The sequence below is a fragment of the Electrona antarctica genome (genome assembly GCF_951216825.1).
Source record: "Electrona antarctica genome assembly, contig: scaffold_314, whole genome shotgun sequence".
In the NCBI taxonomy this organism is placed as follows: Eukaryota; Metazoa; Chordata; class Actinopteri; order Myctophiformes; family Myctophidae; genus Electrona; species Electrona antarctica.
The window spans coordinates 70,001-84,823 of NW_027637198.1; the positions used below are offsets into that span (position 1 = coordinate 70,001).

Here is a 14,823-nt window from a genome sequence, read left to right on the forward strand (position 1 = left end):
ATGGATGCCAAAATACAAACATCAAACATAACATCAGGCCTGGTTTGCCTTGCAACCCAAAGAATTTGTCCTATTTTCGATCTCAGCTGCTCTCTTTCTGTTTCACTAAGAGCTGAATCTCTTTGTATAGCACGTGCTGGCTGCATATTAATGAGTTGCATGTTGTCAATATAGCTCTGCTGATGCAACTCTATTACACCATTTATAGTGACTATATCCAATCCCACATAGCAGAAATTCTCATGTTCCTCGCGTCCCACATGGAACGCAGACTTCAGTCGAGGAATCACATCAGTTACAAAATGTTGAGAGCCAGCCCAGAGAAAATCATCCACATGACATGCCAGTACACCTTTAACTTTGCATTGGTCATCTAACCAATAAAAGACTGCAGGATCCACTTGTGACACTTTACCACCCGTGCTAAGCATGATTTCTTTCACTCTATTATACCAATAAAGTGATGCATCAGCAAGACCATATACACATTTTTTTAGTTTCCATAGAATCCCTTTTCTGTTCGCTTCTGGGGGTGGGCGGACAAGAATGTCCCTTGACAACTCCATGCCTTGCAAAAAGGCAGATTTGATGTCCGATTTTGGCAAATCACTGCTAGCAATAACCTCAGGGATTCAGAGGCACAGGTTGGTGAATCTTTCTGCAGCTGTTGGATATTAAACTCCTCAAAACCCCTGGCTACAAGCCTAGCTTTAGGTACAATACCCTTGTCAGTTTATTTTAGACTACAGACTAGGGCATTCATCAAAAAATCGATTTATCGATTTATCGATTCCATTAACACGAGTCGACTCCCACCAGCCCGAGTCGAAAGTTGATCTTGGGGAGAAAAAAAAAAAAAAAAAAAAGTTCAACTTTTTTTTTTTTTCCCTCCCCTTTTTTCATGCGATTGTGTGTGGGACACGGAATGCAAAACCTGATTGGCTTACCCTGATAGTGTGTCCTACTGGCTTTACCAATAATCACCTCATGCGTAAACACACAGGGCGGTACTTAGCACGGTGGAGGGAAAAATAAGGAGAAAGGTGTCAAGAAGAAAACAACAATGGCGGAGATAGATGATTCAGCAGGTGAAACCGCGCAGACCCCGACAAATAAACAGCACAGCCACAGGTCACACGTGTGGAAGTACTTCAATCTAGATGAAGAAAAACAAACCGTGTCCTGTACACTCTGTAAGCAGACCTACTCCTACCACAAGAACACAAGCGCTATGATCGGCCATCTCAAAAACAAGCATCCCGGTAAGGGTGACGGGAGTGCTGATAGTCGCCCAGTGCAGACGTCCATGAGCAGCTACGCCAAAAAGCCTCTATCAGACCAAAGAAAACGGCAAATCACAGGTTTAATTATGGATGTAATCGTCCAAGACACCAGGCCTTTATGTATAGCGCAAGGGAGAGGCTTCAAAGCGATGCTGACATTTTTTGAACCGGAATACACAGCCCCGTGCCACAAAACTCTGTGGGCTAATATCAACCGAGAGAGTGACACCGTGCGAGCCAGCCTTAAACAGGAGATGCAAGGCAGGAGTGTGTCGCTAACAACGGACCTGTGGACGTCCTCAACCATGGAGCCCTACATCACGTTAACGGCCCATTACATTACAGATGAGTGGACCATGGCAGCCAGAGTCCTGACTACCTCCCTCATGACAGAGCGACACACAGCTGCCAACATATCTGCTCGTCTGTCTGCAATAATCAAAGAGTGGGACATACAGGCGTTTTGTACGGTGCATGATAATGCCTCAAATATGAACCTGGCCTTGGAGATGTGTGAGCTGTCGCCAACAGACCTCGGATGTTCAGGGCACACTCTACAGTTGGCAATAAAAGCTGGATTAGTCCTACCTGAAATCGCCAAATCCGTGGATCTGGCCAAACGCGTCGTGAGTCATTTTCGCCACTCATCGGCGGCAACTTGCGCTCTGAAGGCAAAACAGCATGACCTCAAAATGAAGAAAAATAAACTCCAAAATGATTGTGCGGTTAGGTGGAACTCCACTTTCATGATGCTTGAACGCTTACACGAGCAAAGGATCCCCGTCCAGGCTGTCCTGGCAGATGAGTCCGTGACAAAGCCAAGCCAAGCCAAGGCCCTCGCGGTGCGAGCGTCACATTGGGAGCTGATAGAGCAACTCATTCCTGTGTTATCTCCCCTGGCAAAGGCTACCAAACTGATGTGTGGCGAGTTGCATGTTGGCCTGTCCTTCATCTATCCCGCGATTTTCAACACCGTCAACAAAACCCTCTGTGTCAAGAAAGAGGACCTGGGTGCGATCCGCCTCTTCAAAACCACTGTGAAAAAACAACTGGTAACTCGCTTCAAACTCGAGTCCGATGGCCTGGCAGAGTCAATTCCCATCATTGCCTGTCAGTTAGATCCCCGCTTCCACCATCTGCAGTTCCTCCCAGACAGCAAGAGAGATGACGCCCGCGACCACCTGCATCAGCTGCTGCGAGACGAGGAGGCCGCCGCCGAGCCGCATGCTGCCGCAGGTAATGTTATAATAGGCCTTAAAGTGCAGTCTAATAAGTCTATTATTATTATTTATTTCGTTATTTTTTTAACTATAATAATAATTATCTTGGTGACTATGGAAATGTAGGCCCAATCCTTTATACAATTTGGCTGCAATTATTCTTGCATGTGGTTATGTAAAAGTAAACTAATCAGCGTTATTCATTTTCATTGCAGGTGAAAATGATGATGATGATGACGAGGGCGATATGCAAGCTGAAGATGGGGATGTTACGCGCCCGGTGATGAAAAAATCCAGACTGGAAAGTGACTTTGAGGAACTTTTCGGTCCATCCTATGAAAGCGGGAAGAATGAGGGTTGCGGTCGCGCCACTCCAGCCGAGGAGATACGGGATTACTTTGCTACACGTCACATTCCTACAATGGATAACCCTCTTAAGTGGTGGTCCCGAAACCAGGAGCAGTTCCCTCGATTAGCCAAACTGGCTCATCGTTACCTGGCTGTGCCAGCTACCAGCACCCCCAGTGAGAGGGTGTTCTCTCTGGCCGGGAATACAATCACCCGACAGCGGTCTAGCCTTCATCCAGAACACGTGGATACCCTCATCTTCCTCCATGAGAATCAGAAGGACAAGGCCAAGATCGTGAAAGAGGACAGCAGCGACGAGGAGGAATAGAATTAATATAGGCCTTATTATTTTCCGTTTTATTGGGATTACTTTATTTTCGTTTTATTTCAAAAGGATATCTGGGTGAGTTTTGGTTAATATTTGTTTAAGTTGTCTTTTGAGAGTGCAGTGCAGTCAGCGTGTTTAAAAAAAAAAGTTGGTGTGGCTTTAGCCTACATTTCGTTTTTTTATTGTAATAAGCTGACGTCTTTTGTGTCGTGCATGCAGCAATGTGGTCTGGTTTATGACTGTCTGACTGACTAATGATGCGCTCTGCCTCTAATTGGCATTATTGTCTGTCAAGCCAACTCACGTTTGTTTTGGGTTAAACCCTGGATTTCCGATGACATTTCACAATGAAAATAACTGGCCGTAGTATTTGGTTGTTGTTATATTGTTATGGTTAAAAAAAAAAGAAAAGTGCATGTGATTGTATGTTGCAAAGACACAGATATCTTTAAATAAATACAAGTTGCTCAAGTTGGACAGCAGTGTGTCAAGTGTGGTTTTTCTCCGCGGCCTTCCCGTGGACTCGCGGACTCGCGCCCCCCCCCCCCCCCCCCCCCCCCCCCCCCCCCGTCGCATAAAACGATAAATCGATACGACTTCGACTTTACTGTCTGACAAGTCGACTGGGAAAAATCTCAAGTCGTTAATGCCCTACTACAGACCCAACGGGTGGAAACACATTTTCGGCCTGCATCTTCAACTTCTTCAAAAACATCATTATTGATCCAGTTATCAATCTCTACTTGTTTGGCTTCATCAAATGATATGTCTTTTGTTATAAGTACATCAGCATCCCTGACTTCTGAATTGGATTCAATGCTGAGACTATTCACACGTGACAGATCAACTGCCTCCTTTTGACCATGACCCCCATCATTTTCAATAAATTGCAGGTTATACCAATTTGTGTACCCTCCTGTGGCTTTCCCTGCCCTATTTAGGACTTTAGCTCTACATGGAACACTTTCACCTCTTTTCATAAAAGTTACAGTCTGTCCTGTTTTTACATTGACACTTGCAGAAATAACAGGGTTATCATCACAGACATTGTGCTCCATTTCAGTTTGTGTCACATCATTTTGAGTCACTAATGTATGTGCTCCCTCTCCTGCATTGGACTCCCTGTCACTTTCCTGTTCAGTAAATGAACTACCCGTGGCTCTGTTCACTAAATCTGTATTTTCACCATCTGCTGCTTGGTTCTGTACCATCGTCTCACTGTTTGTGTCAGTAAGAACCTCATCTTGAACACGTGTGTGTACCTTATTAAGCCTTAAATGGTGTACTCTAACAAGGATACCACCATGTCTTACAAATACAACAGCCCCATCCTGACCAATAACCACCCCTGGTCCCTTCCACTCTGTACTGTCAGCACGTTTGTAATAGACTTTGTCTCCCGTCTCATATTTTTCACCTGTGGGTCTGAGCTGCTTATGTAGTGCTCTCCTTATCCTCTCTGAACATTCAGCTTCAGTGAAAGCTTTCCTAGAAGCATGCAACGCTGATATGTGTTGTCCTACCCTTGCACTTACTGTAGTGCCTTCCAGTGCAGGCAGTTTATCAAATACAGATGGAAGATTAGGATTTTGACCAAATACCAGTTGATGAGGGCTATAACCATGAACACTGTGCATACAGTTCTTAGCCATAAGAGCCCAGTCTAGGGCAGTGTGCCAGTCACATCCGTTTTCCTGTCTCACCTTCAGAAGGATGTCAGTGAGAGTCTGATTATGTCTTTCCAACAGCCCGTTGCTCCAGGCACTGTATCCTGCTGTCGTCCTCGTCTCGATGTTGAAGTTTTCTGCCATGTCCCTGAACTCTGCATTATTGAACTCGCCGCCGTTGTCGCTGTACAGAATCCGAGGGGGACCGTGAACACTTATCCATGTGTGGATGAGGGAGTTGACTATTTCAGAGGCTTTCTTTGTTTTCACAATACTTCCTGCGCTGAAGCGTGTGAATTGGTCAATCACATGTAGATACCATACTCCTGGTTCCAACTCGTGCAGGTCCACCGCCACCGTTTCATTATACTCTGACGCTAGAGGCAGACCAACAGCTGGCTTCGGCTTCGCTTTGCAGTATCTCTGACATATGTCACAATCATGTACTATTTGTTGCAAAATAGTGAGGCATTCCTTGTCTTTGTTTCCCGAGCTCTGGATTAGCCTCTGCAGCCTGTCTGCAGATGCGTGGCCAAACTGTTTGTGTAGCTTGAGAAGGACTTTGCGCTTTTCGGCTGAAGACATGTTTTCCGTCACAGTCAGGACTTCATCTTCAGCTGTCGCTGCGAGTATCACGTCATCTTTCATTCGCCGTGTTGTGTTGTCATTGTCTCTTATGTCCACACAGTAGTGTCCTGAGCTAGTGAACTCAAGAGGAATCTGCTGCTTAAACATTACTGCTCTGTCATTCTCCATGTCTAAAACTGTTCCTGCCTTCTTCAGTGAAGATTTACTCAGTAACAGTGGAATGTCAGCGTTGACCACTTCTGTCTCAATGTGACATTTTGTGTGTCCTATTTTGGCCGGTAGTTTCACTCTTCTGGTGGAATATACCACGTTGCCATCTCCAAAACGAAATGGTCTGGAACTGGAATTTTCTGTCTTCATCATTTTGTCTGCCTGCTCTTGACTAAGTCCATTAACATAACTGTCAAGCCATTTCTCCCCACATACAGTACGAGTGCATGCAGTGTCTATGATGGCGGATCCCACTGATTCAGTTATGAAAATCTCTGCGTCAGACATGGGGTTATTTGTCAACAACGTGATGTTAACTTCATCTACATTTTCGTCTTCAGTTAATCTTACTTGTTCGTTCTTCTTGTGGGGACAGTCCTTGGCCCAATGAAATGTGCTTTGACACACAGCACATCTTGACCGTTTACCGAACTTATCCAATGGGTTGGTGCCCGGCAACAATGTCCTTTCACTCCTTTGTTGAAATGTCGTGTTCCGTCTTCCTTGTCCTTGTCGTTGTCGTTGTTCAGTGAAGAAAGCTGCATCCTGGTTTAGATGTATATATTATATATATAATATTTGAGTTAAAATGTTTGCTGTGAAAGAATATATAAAAGATTTGCATTTTTCACGATTTAAAAACATAGCAGATCCACAAGCTCATAGATCTGCTATTTCTCAACAGCTAAAGTTTAAATAATGGTTAAAGTGGTTAAAGGTCTACGAGCTTGTAGATCTGCTATTTCTCAACACTTGACTTACTTAAGCCCTTTGCTCCTCTAGGGTGCATAGGCCGTTGACAAAATCCTCTTTCACTCGGCTTTTAGCCGTTCTTTCTAGATCTCCCCCAGTTGAGCCCACTCTCTGCCATTTCTGCCTCGATGCTCCTTCTCCAGCTGTTCCTGGGGCGACCTCGTTTCCTTTTCCCCTGGGGGTTCCATTTCAGGGCTTGTCGGGTGATATTTGTCGCAGGTTTTCTGAGGGTGTGTGCGTCCAATCCAACTCCACTTTCTTTTTCGGATCTGTAGATCAAATGGGATCCTGGTGTTTTCAACAGGTCCACATTTGCTAACTTTGTCCCTCCACCAGATGTGTAGAATTCTCCTGAGGCACCATGTGCCACCATGTGTTGGTGAATGTTTGCAGCCTGTGTGTTGTGAGTTTTGTTGTTCTCCAAGTCTCCATACAGCAATTTTTCAAAGATAGCAGATCTACAAGCTCGTAGCGCGGTACAAATGTCTTCTAAATCCAACAGTTTTATGAAAAACCTTAATGTTTCTATATCAGAACTATTTAATGTCATCTGAAAATGTGTTGTTCCAGGGACAGAACGAATATTCAAAGATTTGCACACGATTTTCCAAAATAGCAGATCTACAAGCTCATAGAGCTACGAGCTGTAGATTTAGTCGACTAAAATATGATATTCAGTTAACTAAAACTAAACTAACACTAAGACATTCAGGTGACTAAATTATGACTAAAACTAAATTACATTTTATTGAAAAGACTATGACTAAAACTAAGTCAAAATTGGCTGTCAAAACACTGATGCATGCATACACACGCACACACACACGGACACATGCACGCACGCACACATAAATGCACGCACACATAAATGAATGCACGCAAACACACAACGTTCGCTGTGAAATAATATATATTCAAAGATTTGCACCACATTTTCACAATTTTTCATAGATAGCAGATCTACAAGCTCGTAGCGCGGCACTCGTACAAGCTTGTAGATCTATTTATCAACAGCTAAAGTTTAAAATAATGGTCAATGTGGTTAAAAGCTAAGGTGACACAGATGACACGTCATCACGCAGCACGTTTACATTCAAAGGAAGTCATTACAATTTGGATTTTTATGGACTTTTGATATAAAAATACACAGACATTGAAATGTTCCCATTGTTTTGTCATCTATTGTTAGGTATGTCCATATGACGACCACGGATATGCTCTAATGTGTGGAAAACGTATTTTTCATTTCATAGGTCTTTAAGAACATTTTGATGCCACGGTAATAACTCGACGAAAGAAAACACTTTGAAACACAATTAATTATCTTCAGTCAATAGGGCATGCAAGCATGCACGCACGCACGCACGCACGCACGCACGCACGCACGCACAACACATGAAGGCAACGCAAATCAGCTGTAGATTTAGTCGACTAAAATGATACACACGCACACACACACACAGACGCACACGCGCACACACATGCATGCGCCCACACGCATGCATACGCACACGCACAGTCACACACGCACGCACGCACGCACGCACGCACACACGCACGCGCAGGGACACATGCAGGCATACACTGCATGTGTGCGTGTGTGTGTGTGCGCACACACACGCACAAGACAGACAGACAGACAGACAGCATGTTTGCTACTACGTAGCTTTCTACCCTACAATGTTTTCAGATACATATTTCAGAGTGATGATTGAGTTTAAAATGAGTAATAACTGTCTGGACGTCACCTTGAATGGGATTAAAAATGGAGTAGTTCTGTAATCAGAACCAGCTGTGTTTGGGTGAACGCGCAGCGATGGGAATCAAACAGGTGAATTAAATCAAAGTTACTTTTTATTAATTTGAGGCTCAACACGTCATCACGCAGTTTTCATTCAAAGGAAGTTATTCAAATTTGATTTTATGGACTTTTGATGTAAAAAAAATACACAAAATTTGGAAATTTCCCATTGTTTTGGCATCTATTGTTAGGTATGTCCATATGACGACCACGGATATGCTCTAAATGTGTGAAAAATATATTTTTCATTTCACTAGGTCTTTAAGAACAATGTACTGCAGGATGTTATAAAACATGGAATATTAAAAAGAAATGCAGGATGGAAAAATGTATGTACCGTATATTGGCCGTCGGCCCCAATCTAAAAATAAGTTGTTCCATGGACCCCCCAGAAGCAAAGATTTGAATTAAAAACGGTCAATGTGAAATAAGATATATACAAGATTTGCACGATGAAAAAAAATAGCAAAAAAACCCATTGTTATAGGTAGGCCTATGCCCATATGACCACAAATATTCTCTAAAAGTGTGAAAAACATATTTCTATTTTTTCTAGAACAATGCAGGATGTTATAAAACATGGAATATAAAAGGACCCCAAACATTTTCTGAAATTGGCCGTGGACTCCCATCTGAAAATATGTTGTTACACGGACCCCCAGAAGCAAATATTTGAGTTAAAAATGTTTGCTGTGAAAGAATATATAAAAGATTTGCATATACGTTTTCACGATTAACAAAAATAGTAGATCCACAAGATCATAGCGCAGCACTCTGTGCCGTGCTATGAGCTTGTAGATCTGCTATTTATCAACAGCTAAAGTTTAAATAATGGTTAAAGTGGTTAAAAGTTAAGGTCTACGAGCTTGTAGATCTATTTCTCAACAGCTAATGTGGTTAAAAGTTAAGGTGACACAGATGTGTTCCAGGTCTTAATGGGTTAACCCATTGAGACCTGAGACCAGATTCTACAAATGTTTTCTAAATCCAACAGTTTTATGAAAAACCTTAATATGTTTCTATATCAGAACTATTTCATGTCAAGGACCCCAAAAACTCTATTGTAATTGGCCTGCGGCCCCATCTGACCCCCATCATCCAGGGACCCCCCCCCCCCCCCCCCCCCAGAAGCAAAGATAGGGTATGAGTAATTTTCTTTGCTGTGAACGAATATTCACTATTTCACAATATTGCACACGATTTTTCCAAAATAGCAGATCTACAAGCTCATAGAGCTTTAAGTCGACTAGCTAGATTTAGTCGACTAAAATCATATGATATTCAGTTAACTAAAACTAAACTAACACTAAGACATTCAGGTGACTAAATGTGACCAAATTTGACTGAGAGACTGCCATTGGATTTTTGTGAGATAGCATTAGCATGTTAGCATTAGCATGTTAGCATGTTAGCATTAGCATGTTAGCATTAAAAGTTTAGCATGTTAGCATTCGCATGTTAGTATTAGCATGTTGGTGGCAACGTAATGCGCAATAAACTTAGACAAAATACCCCATTAGAGACCTGGCTTACCAGGTCAACCAAATGAACCCTTACAGGGTCTGAAAGGCTAAATGTCATCAAATGGTGGTCCGTGGCTCAAATGCTGCACAGACTTGGCGAGCTGCAGGCACCCAGTCAAATTTCTTGAAATTTGTTTCTAGTAATGATTAGTTTCTTGTATTTTCATCATTGTACATGTCTTGTTGCGTTCCAGTGAATGTTGCAACACCATCTGAGACAGGAGGTTTTTCATCCTCACATTGTGGATCAATAGCACCCTCTTCAGGATTCGGCAGCTGGTCAACTGACAAGGTTTTATCCTCGCGTCCTGGATCAATAGCGCCCTCTTCACTGTATGGCAGCATGAGCCAGGCCTCCAGTGGCGATAATCCATTATTGAAGAAGATGTTTCAGAGACTGAAAGGAAAGCAAAGATTGACAGAAGCAGACTGGAGCAGACAAGAAGAACAATGGAGGAGAGAGCAGATGATTGACATGATGGTGGCGTCTGTAGTGATGGAGCCATCTGAGGCAGGAAGTCTCGGGTCACCTGACAAGGTTTCTGATTGGCTGCTGAAGTATCTTGGGCCAATAGCGTCCTCTTCAGGAGCTGCTGTAACGACTGAAGCTCCTCCCCAGCCAATAGCGTCCTCTTCAGGAGCTGCTGTCACGACTGAAGCTCCTCCCCAGCCAATAGCGTCATCTTCAGGAGCTGATGTCACGACTGTAGCTCCTCCCCAGCCAATAGCCTCCTCTTCAGGAGCTGATGTCACGACTGTAGCTCCTCCCCAGCCAATAGTGTCCTCTTCAGGAGCTGACGTCGTGACTGTAGCTCCTTCCCAGCCAATGGCGTCCTCTTCAGGAGCTGACGTCATGACTGTAGCTCCTCCCCAGCCGGTGAGAGATGAAGATTTACTTTGACATCAGTCACAGACATTACCATACATATTATATTATATTATATTATATTATATTATATTATAATCACATTACCATACCAAAGCTCTTTATCCACAGTCTGCAGTTAGATCAATATGACATGTGAGCTTTGTTCTCCGAAAACAAGCTCTTTGCAAGATGTTTAATTAATCTGATATCGTTGTCTATTATTAGGCTATTGGTTCACCAAGTGTGTGTGTCCACAAAGCGCTTGCCTAAAGTTGAGAATATTTCAACTCTGGCTTGGGCGGACACAGACCCTTTACTAGTATGCACACTATGCTTTAAATAAATATTTACAATTGAACTGGGTTTGTGGATTAAGTCACTTTAAAAAAAATGCTGTAGCATTCTGAATTGTCCTTATTTAGACTGGCTGAAAATTCTCTTTTATGATGTTTGCCTCTTCGTTCTTAGGCACCATGTGTAAACATGTCTTCAGAGGAAGAGGAGGAGGATTCTGGTAAGAAAAATACAGTAGATCCAGGGGCGAAACTACATGGCAGTGGGCCCCGGTGCAGATATCTTGCGTAGGCCCCCAAAAATATTCGTGTGGCTTCGGGGGCGGTGGCGGCGATGCGATGCGGGGGAGTGTCGGCGGCGATGCGATGTTATGTGATGCGATCTGACATATACATATTCATTCAATCTGTATGTATGTTTACATCAATTTGCATGTTTCACTTTCAATCAATCTGTATATCTGTAGGACTGCAGGGCTGCAGCCTGCTGCCTGCAGGCTATCAGAAATGACTTTGGACAAACTTTAGTTAAACTTGCAGAGTGACAGATTACTTTACCTGGGTTACATCTTCTGATAGTGCTGACTGCTGACATGATATAATAATCCCATCTAGTGTTTCGTTAGCGCAGCGGAACGTGACAAAATAGTCTACAGTTGAGCTTGTTGTGCTGATGACAGGCACAGGCAGCGCGCCATGAACACAGTATACACACACGTTGAAACAAGGTGGTAAAGATAACAAGGAGTGGACAGTGATGTCACTGTTATGCAACATGGAAGTAGTATGGACTTGAAGCTGTTTATAAACCGATTACATCTGTCACTCTGCAAGTGACATCACTGACTAATCCTTGGTGTTACTCTTCCTGCGGCCGATAGCCCCTGAAACCAGGCTTTCATCGTCCTGACTCTTTTTTTTCTCTTCTTCTTCCCCCTTCATGGGCCCCTTGGCGGCGCTGGGCCCCGGTTGCACCGTCGATATTTATGCTGAGTAGATCATATTGATGTTTTACACTGCAAGCCTCCAAGCTGCCTGTGATACAATAACTGTCCACTGTGTTTATACTGACTATAAGCCTCCAAGCTGCCTGTGATCCACTACTATAATGTGTTTATACTCTCTACAGAAGACTGCATGGACCTGATGAAGATGATGGAGATTGAAACGGGAGAGGAAGGTAAATCATTTAACACTACAATGAACTGTGAGTGTTGGTGTGAATACCACGTGAAGGATGATTAACACACAACTAAACATTTTCTCTTTAATGTTCTTCTGCAGAGCTGAAGAAAACTGATCTGGATGATTATGGTACTGGTAGGAGAGACTTTAATGAATGACTGAATGTAATGTGATATCTACACAATATACTGTAAATCATAAATCTACACGTGGACAAACTGTGGGAATGTATCGCCTCTCTCTAAACGTTGTTCCATTTCACGTCATGACAACGTTTGACTTTGATGACATTTGAAACTCTTCTGTGTCTGTCTACGATTAAGCCCCGTCTCCTGAAACTGAGCTAGTGTAACTGTTGTTTTGTGTCCCTCCAGATGACGTGTACTTGGGATCATGCTGTGAAAAATGCCAACACGTCCAGCAGGTCTGTTTGTTTCTCATTGATTGTTTGATTGAAATAGTTTCAAATTGCAGCCATCCGTGGGGGCTCTTTGAGCACGTTATAATGGGGGCGTTCACCTCCACCATATGTTCTCTCTCTGTTCTCTCCCTGGATTGCATCCAGCTCACTGATGTGCTATCAAAACCAATTGCTTTTAGCTTATTAATTAGATCAGAGATACTCAGGTCCTCTTCTTTATGCATACAGTATGCATGGCTGTTGGTGATCCTTATTGATGTCTGTCTGTCTGTCTGTCTGTCTGTCCGTCCAGAGCTACGGCATTGAGATGATCATCCCTGAGAAACTGTCCAGAGGACGCTTGCAGTGAGTCTGGACATCACTTTGACATCATCTGTTAATCTGTTAATCTGACATCTGTTAAACCCTCATACTAGAGAACCTCACGTCACCTAGCCTGTTTATCTGGTTTCATACTACTATTAACCTCCTCCTAAAAGGAAAGCCTTGTCTGTGTTCCTAAATCGGCCGTGTGATCTGCTCTAGGCGTGGTTTAGACCGAATGGTAAAATCTTATTCCAGTTAGGTAGTTTGTTTTTAGGTAGTTGGTTTTTTGTTTTTAGTCTCGCCAGTCGCTACGCGTTGGAATAAAACATGGATATACCCAACAAACTATTCCAAGAAGTACTTGAAGAAAGTTGTCTCATTCAAACGCCACATCAAGGCTTTCATGGGGCAGGCCCTAAAATGATGATGTCCTTGATCGCTGGGCATTTTAGGTAATACTGATTATACTACAACATGACGTAAATTATCATCTGCTATGAAGTTAAATATTAAATCTCAAATGCATGCAAATCCTGCACATAATTCTACATTCATTCAATTTCATACTGAACTGACTCATGTGTCACTTATGTGGTGTCATAATTCAACATAATGTTGACATGGCACACTGACTAGCAAGAAAATATAAACACAGCACTTCATGTCAAAATGGTTGCAGAGTCCTGCTGTAGATAACTGCCACTAGAGGCCGCTGTCCTCCTGCGTTTCATTATATTCTTGTTACTTATACGACTAGTGTGTGTGTGTGTGTGTGTGTGTGTGTGTGTGTGTGTGTGTGTGTGTGTGTGTGTGTGTGTGTGTGTGTGTGTGTGTGTGTGTGTGTGTGTGTGTGTGTGTGTGTGTGTGTGTGTGTGTGTGTGTGTGTGTGTGTGTGTGTGTGTGTGTGTGTGTGTGTGTGTGTGTGTGTGTGTGTGTGTGTGTGTGTGTGTGTGTGTGCGTGCGTGCGCACATTCCTTAGGGCTCAACTGGAAGGACAGGGCACATATGAGTGTGTGTTGACAGGCTTGATATTCGAGGCATTGGAGCGAGTTCTGGTGGTCTATTCCATCCTGTCCTGGTCCAAGTTCAACAAGTTGGTCCAGAACCCCTGGATGGTTGCTGGGCCCATATTCAACATACAGACCGTCGACAAGGATCCCTCTGCTCTCAAGTCCATCCAGCTCCCTCACTCCCTGTGCCTGGCTGGTGAGAACATTGACTGTACAACTAAACATCTTCCTTGTACAAACCAAATAAGTGCTATTTATGTTACACTATTGTCTGTCTTCAGACTTGTTTGTCCTCCATAAAACTGTCCCTCCATCCGTCCTCCTCCTCACTATCTTCACGGCAGGCCAGGAGAAAGAGAAGGTATTTGGTGTCCTACACGTCACTGGAAAGCACCCCGTCATTGAGACAGTCCAGTACTCTGGTAGTCATCTGAAGTGGTCAGTGTCCTCGCTGTCACCTGTGGGTGCCATCGCCTGTGACTCACAGCAGGATGAACACCACGGATCGGTGCTGGTCTACGAGGATCTGGGCCGTAGCCGTAGTGTCGACACTCACACTTTCCGCATCTACCTCGCCCTCAGCTGCAGCTCATGGCATGAGGTAAGGATGGTACCAAGAAGGAGACAGTTTAGCTTAGCATTTACACAAACATAGTTTGTATATATACATTTATATACATAATAGCCTACATGTGAAACTTTATCACAACTTACATAGCTTTTAAAATAACAACCCAAGGAGCTATGTTGCCCAGCAGGGTTATCTGTTCATACAGATAGTGTACCTCTGGTTTTGACTCATCAGATATGACTCCTCTTTATAAGCAATCTGTCTAGTTGAACTAACAACAGCATCGGATATGACCCCTATTTAGTAGTCTTGTGTAACTATTCCACAATCTCTGAATGCTATATAGAGTCTGGAAGTACACCTCCTGAATGCTATAGGCCTATAGAGTCTGGAACTACACCTCCTGAATGCTATATAGAGTCTGGAACTACTACTACTAACTATCTCC

The 14,823-nt window shown here is 43.4% G+C and overlaps 1 protein-coding gene across 2 annotated transcripts in view; it reads left to right on the forward strand.

Annotated features, from left to right (window-relative positions):
* Positions 1-14,823, forward strand: part of LOC306919073 (uncharacterized protein) — an 82,500-nt gene that overhangs the window by 53,783 nt on the left and 13,894 nt on the right. For both annotated transcript variants that reach the window (XM_079531909.1, XM_079531910.1), the window contains exons 17-24: positions 9,916-10,598; positions 11,058-11,103; positions 12,012-12,062; positions 12,167-12,202; positions 12,442-12,491; positions 12,781-12,833; positions 13,774-14,000; positions 14,149-14,405. In XM_079531909.1, coding sequence (XP_079388035.1) covers positions 9,916-10,598; positions 11,058-11,103; positions 12,012-12,062; positions 12,167-12,202; positions 12,442-12,491; positions 12,781-12,833; positions 13,774-14,000; positions 14,149-14,405 — 1,403 coding nt within the window. The remainder of the gene's footprint in view (positions 1-9,915; positions 10,599-11,057; positions 11,104-12,011; positions 12,063-12,166; positions 12,203-12,441; positions 12,492-12,780; positions 12,834-13,773; positions 14,001-14,148; positions 14,406-14,823) is intronic.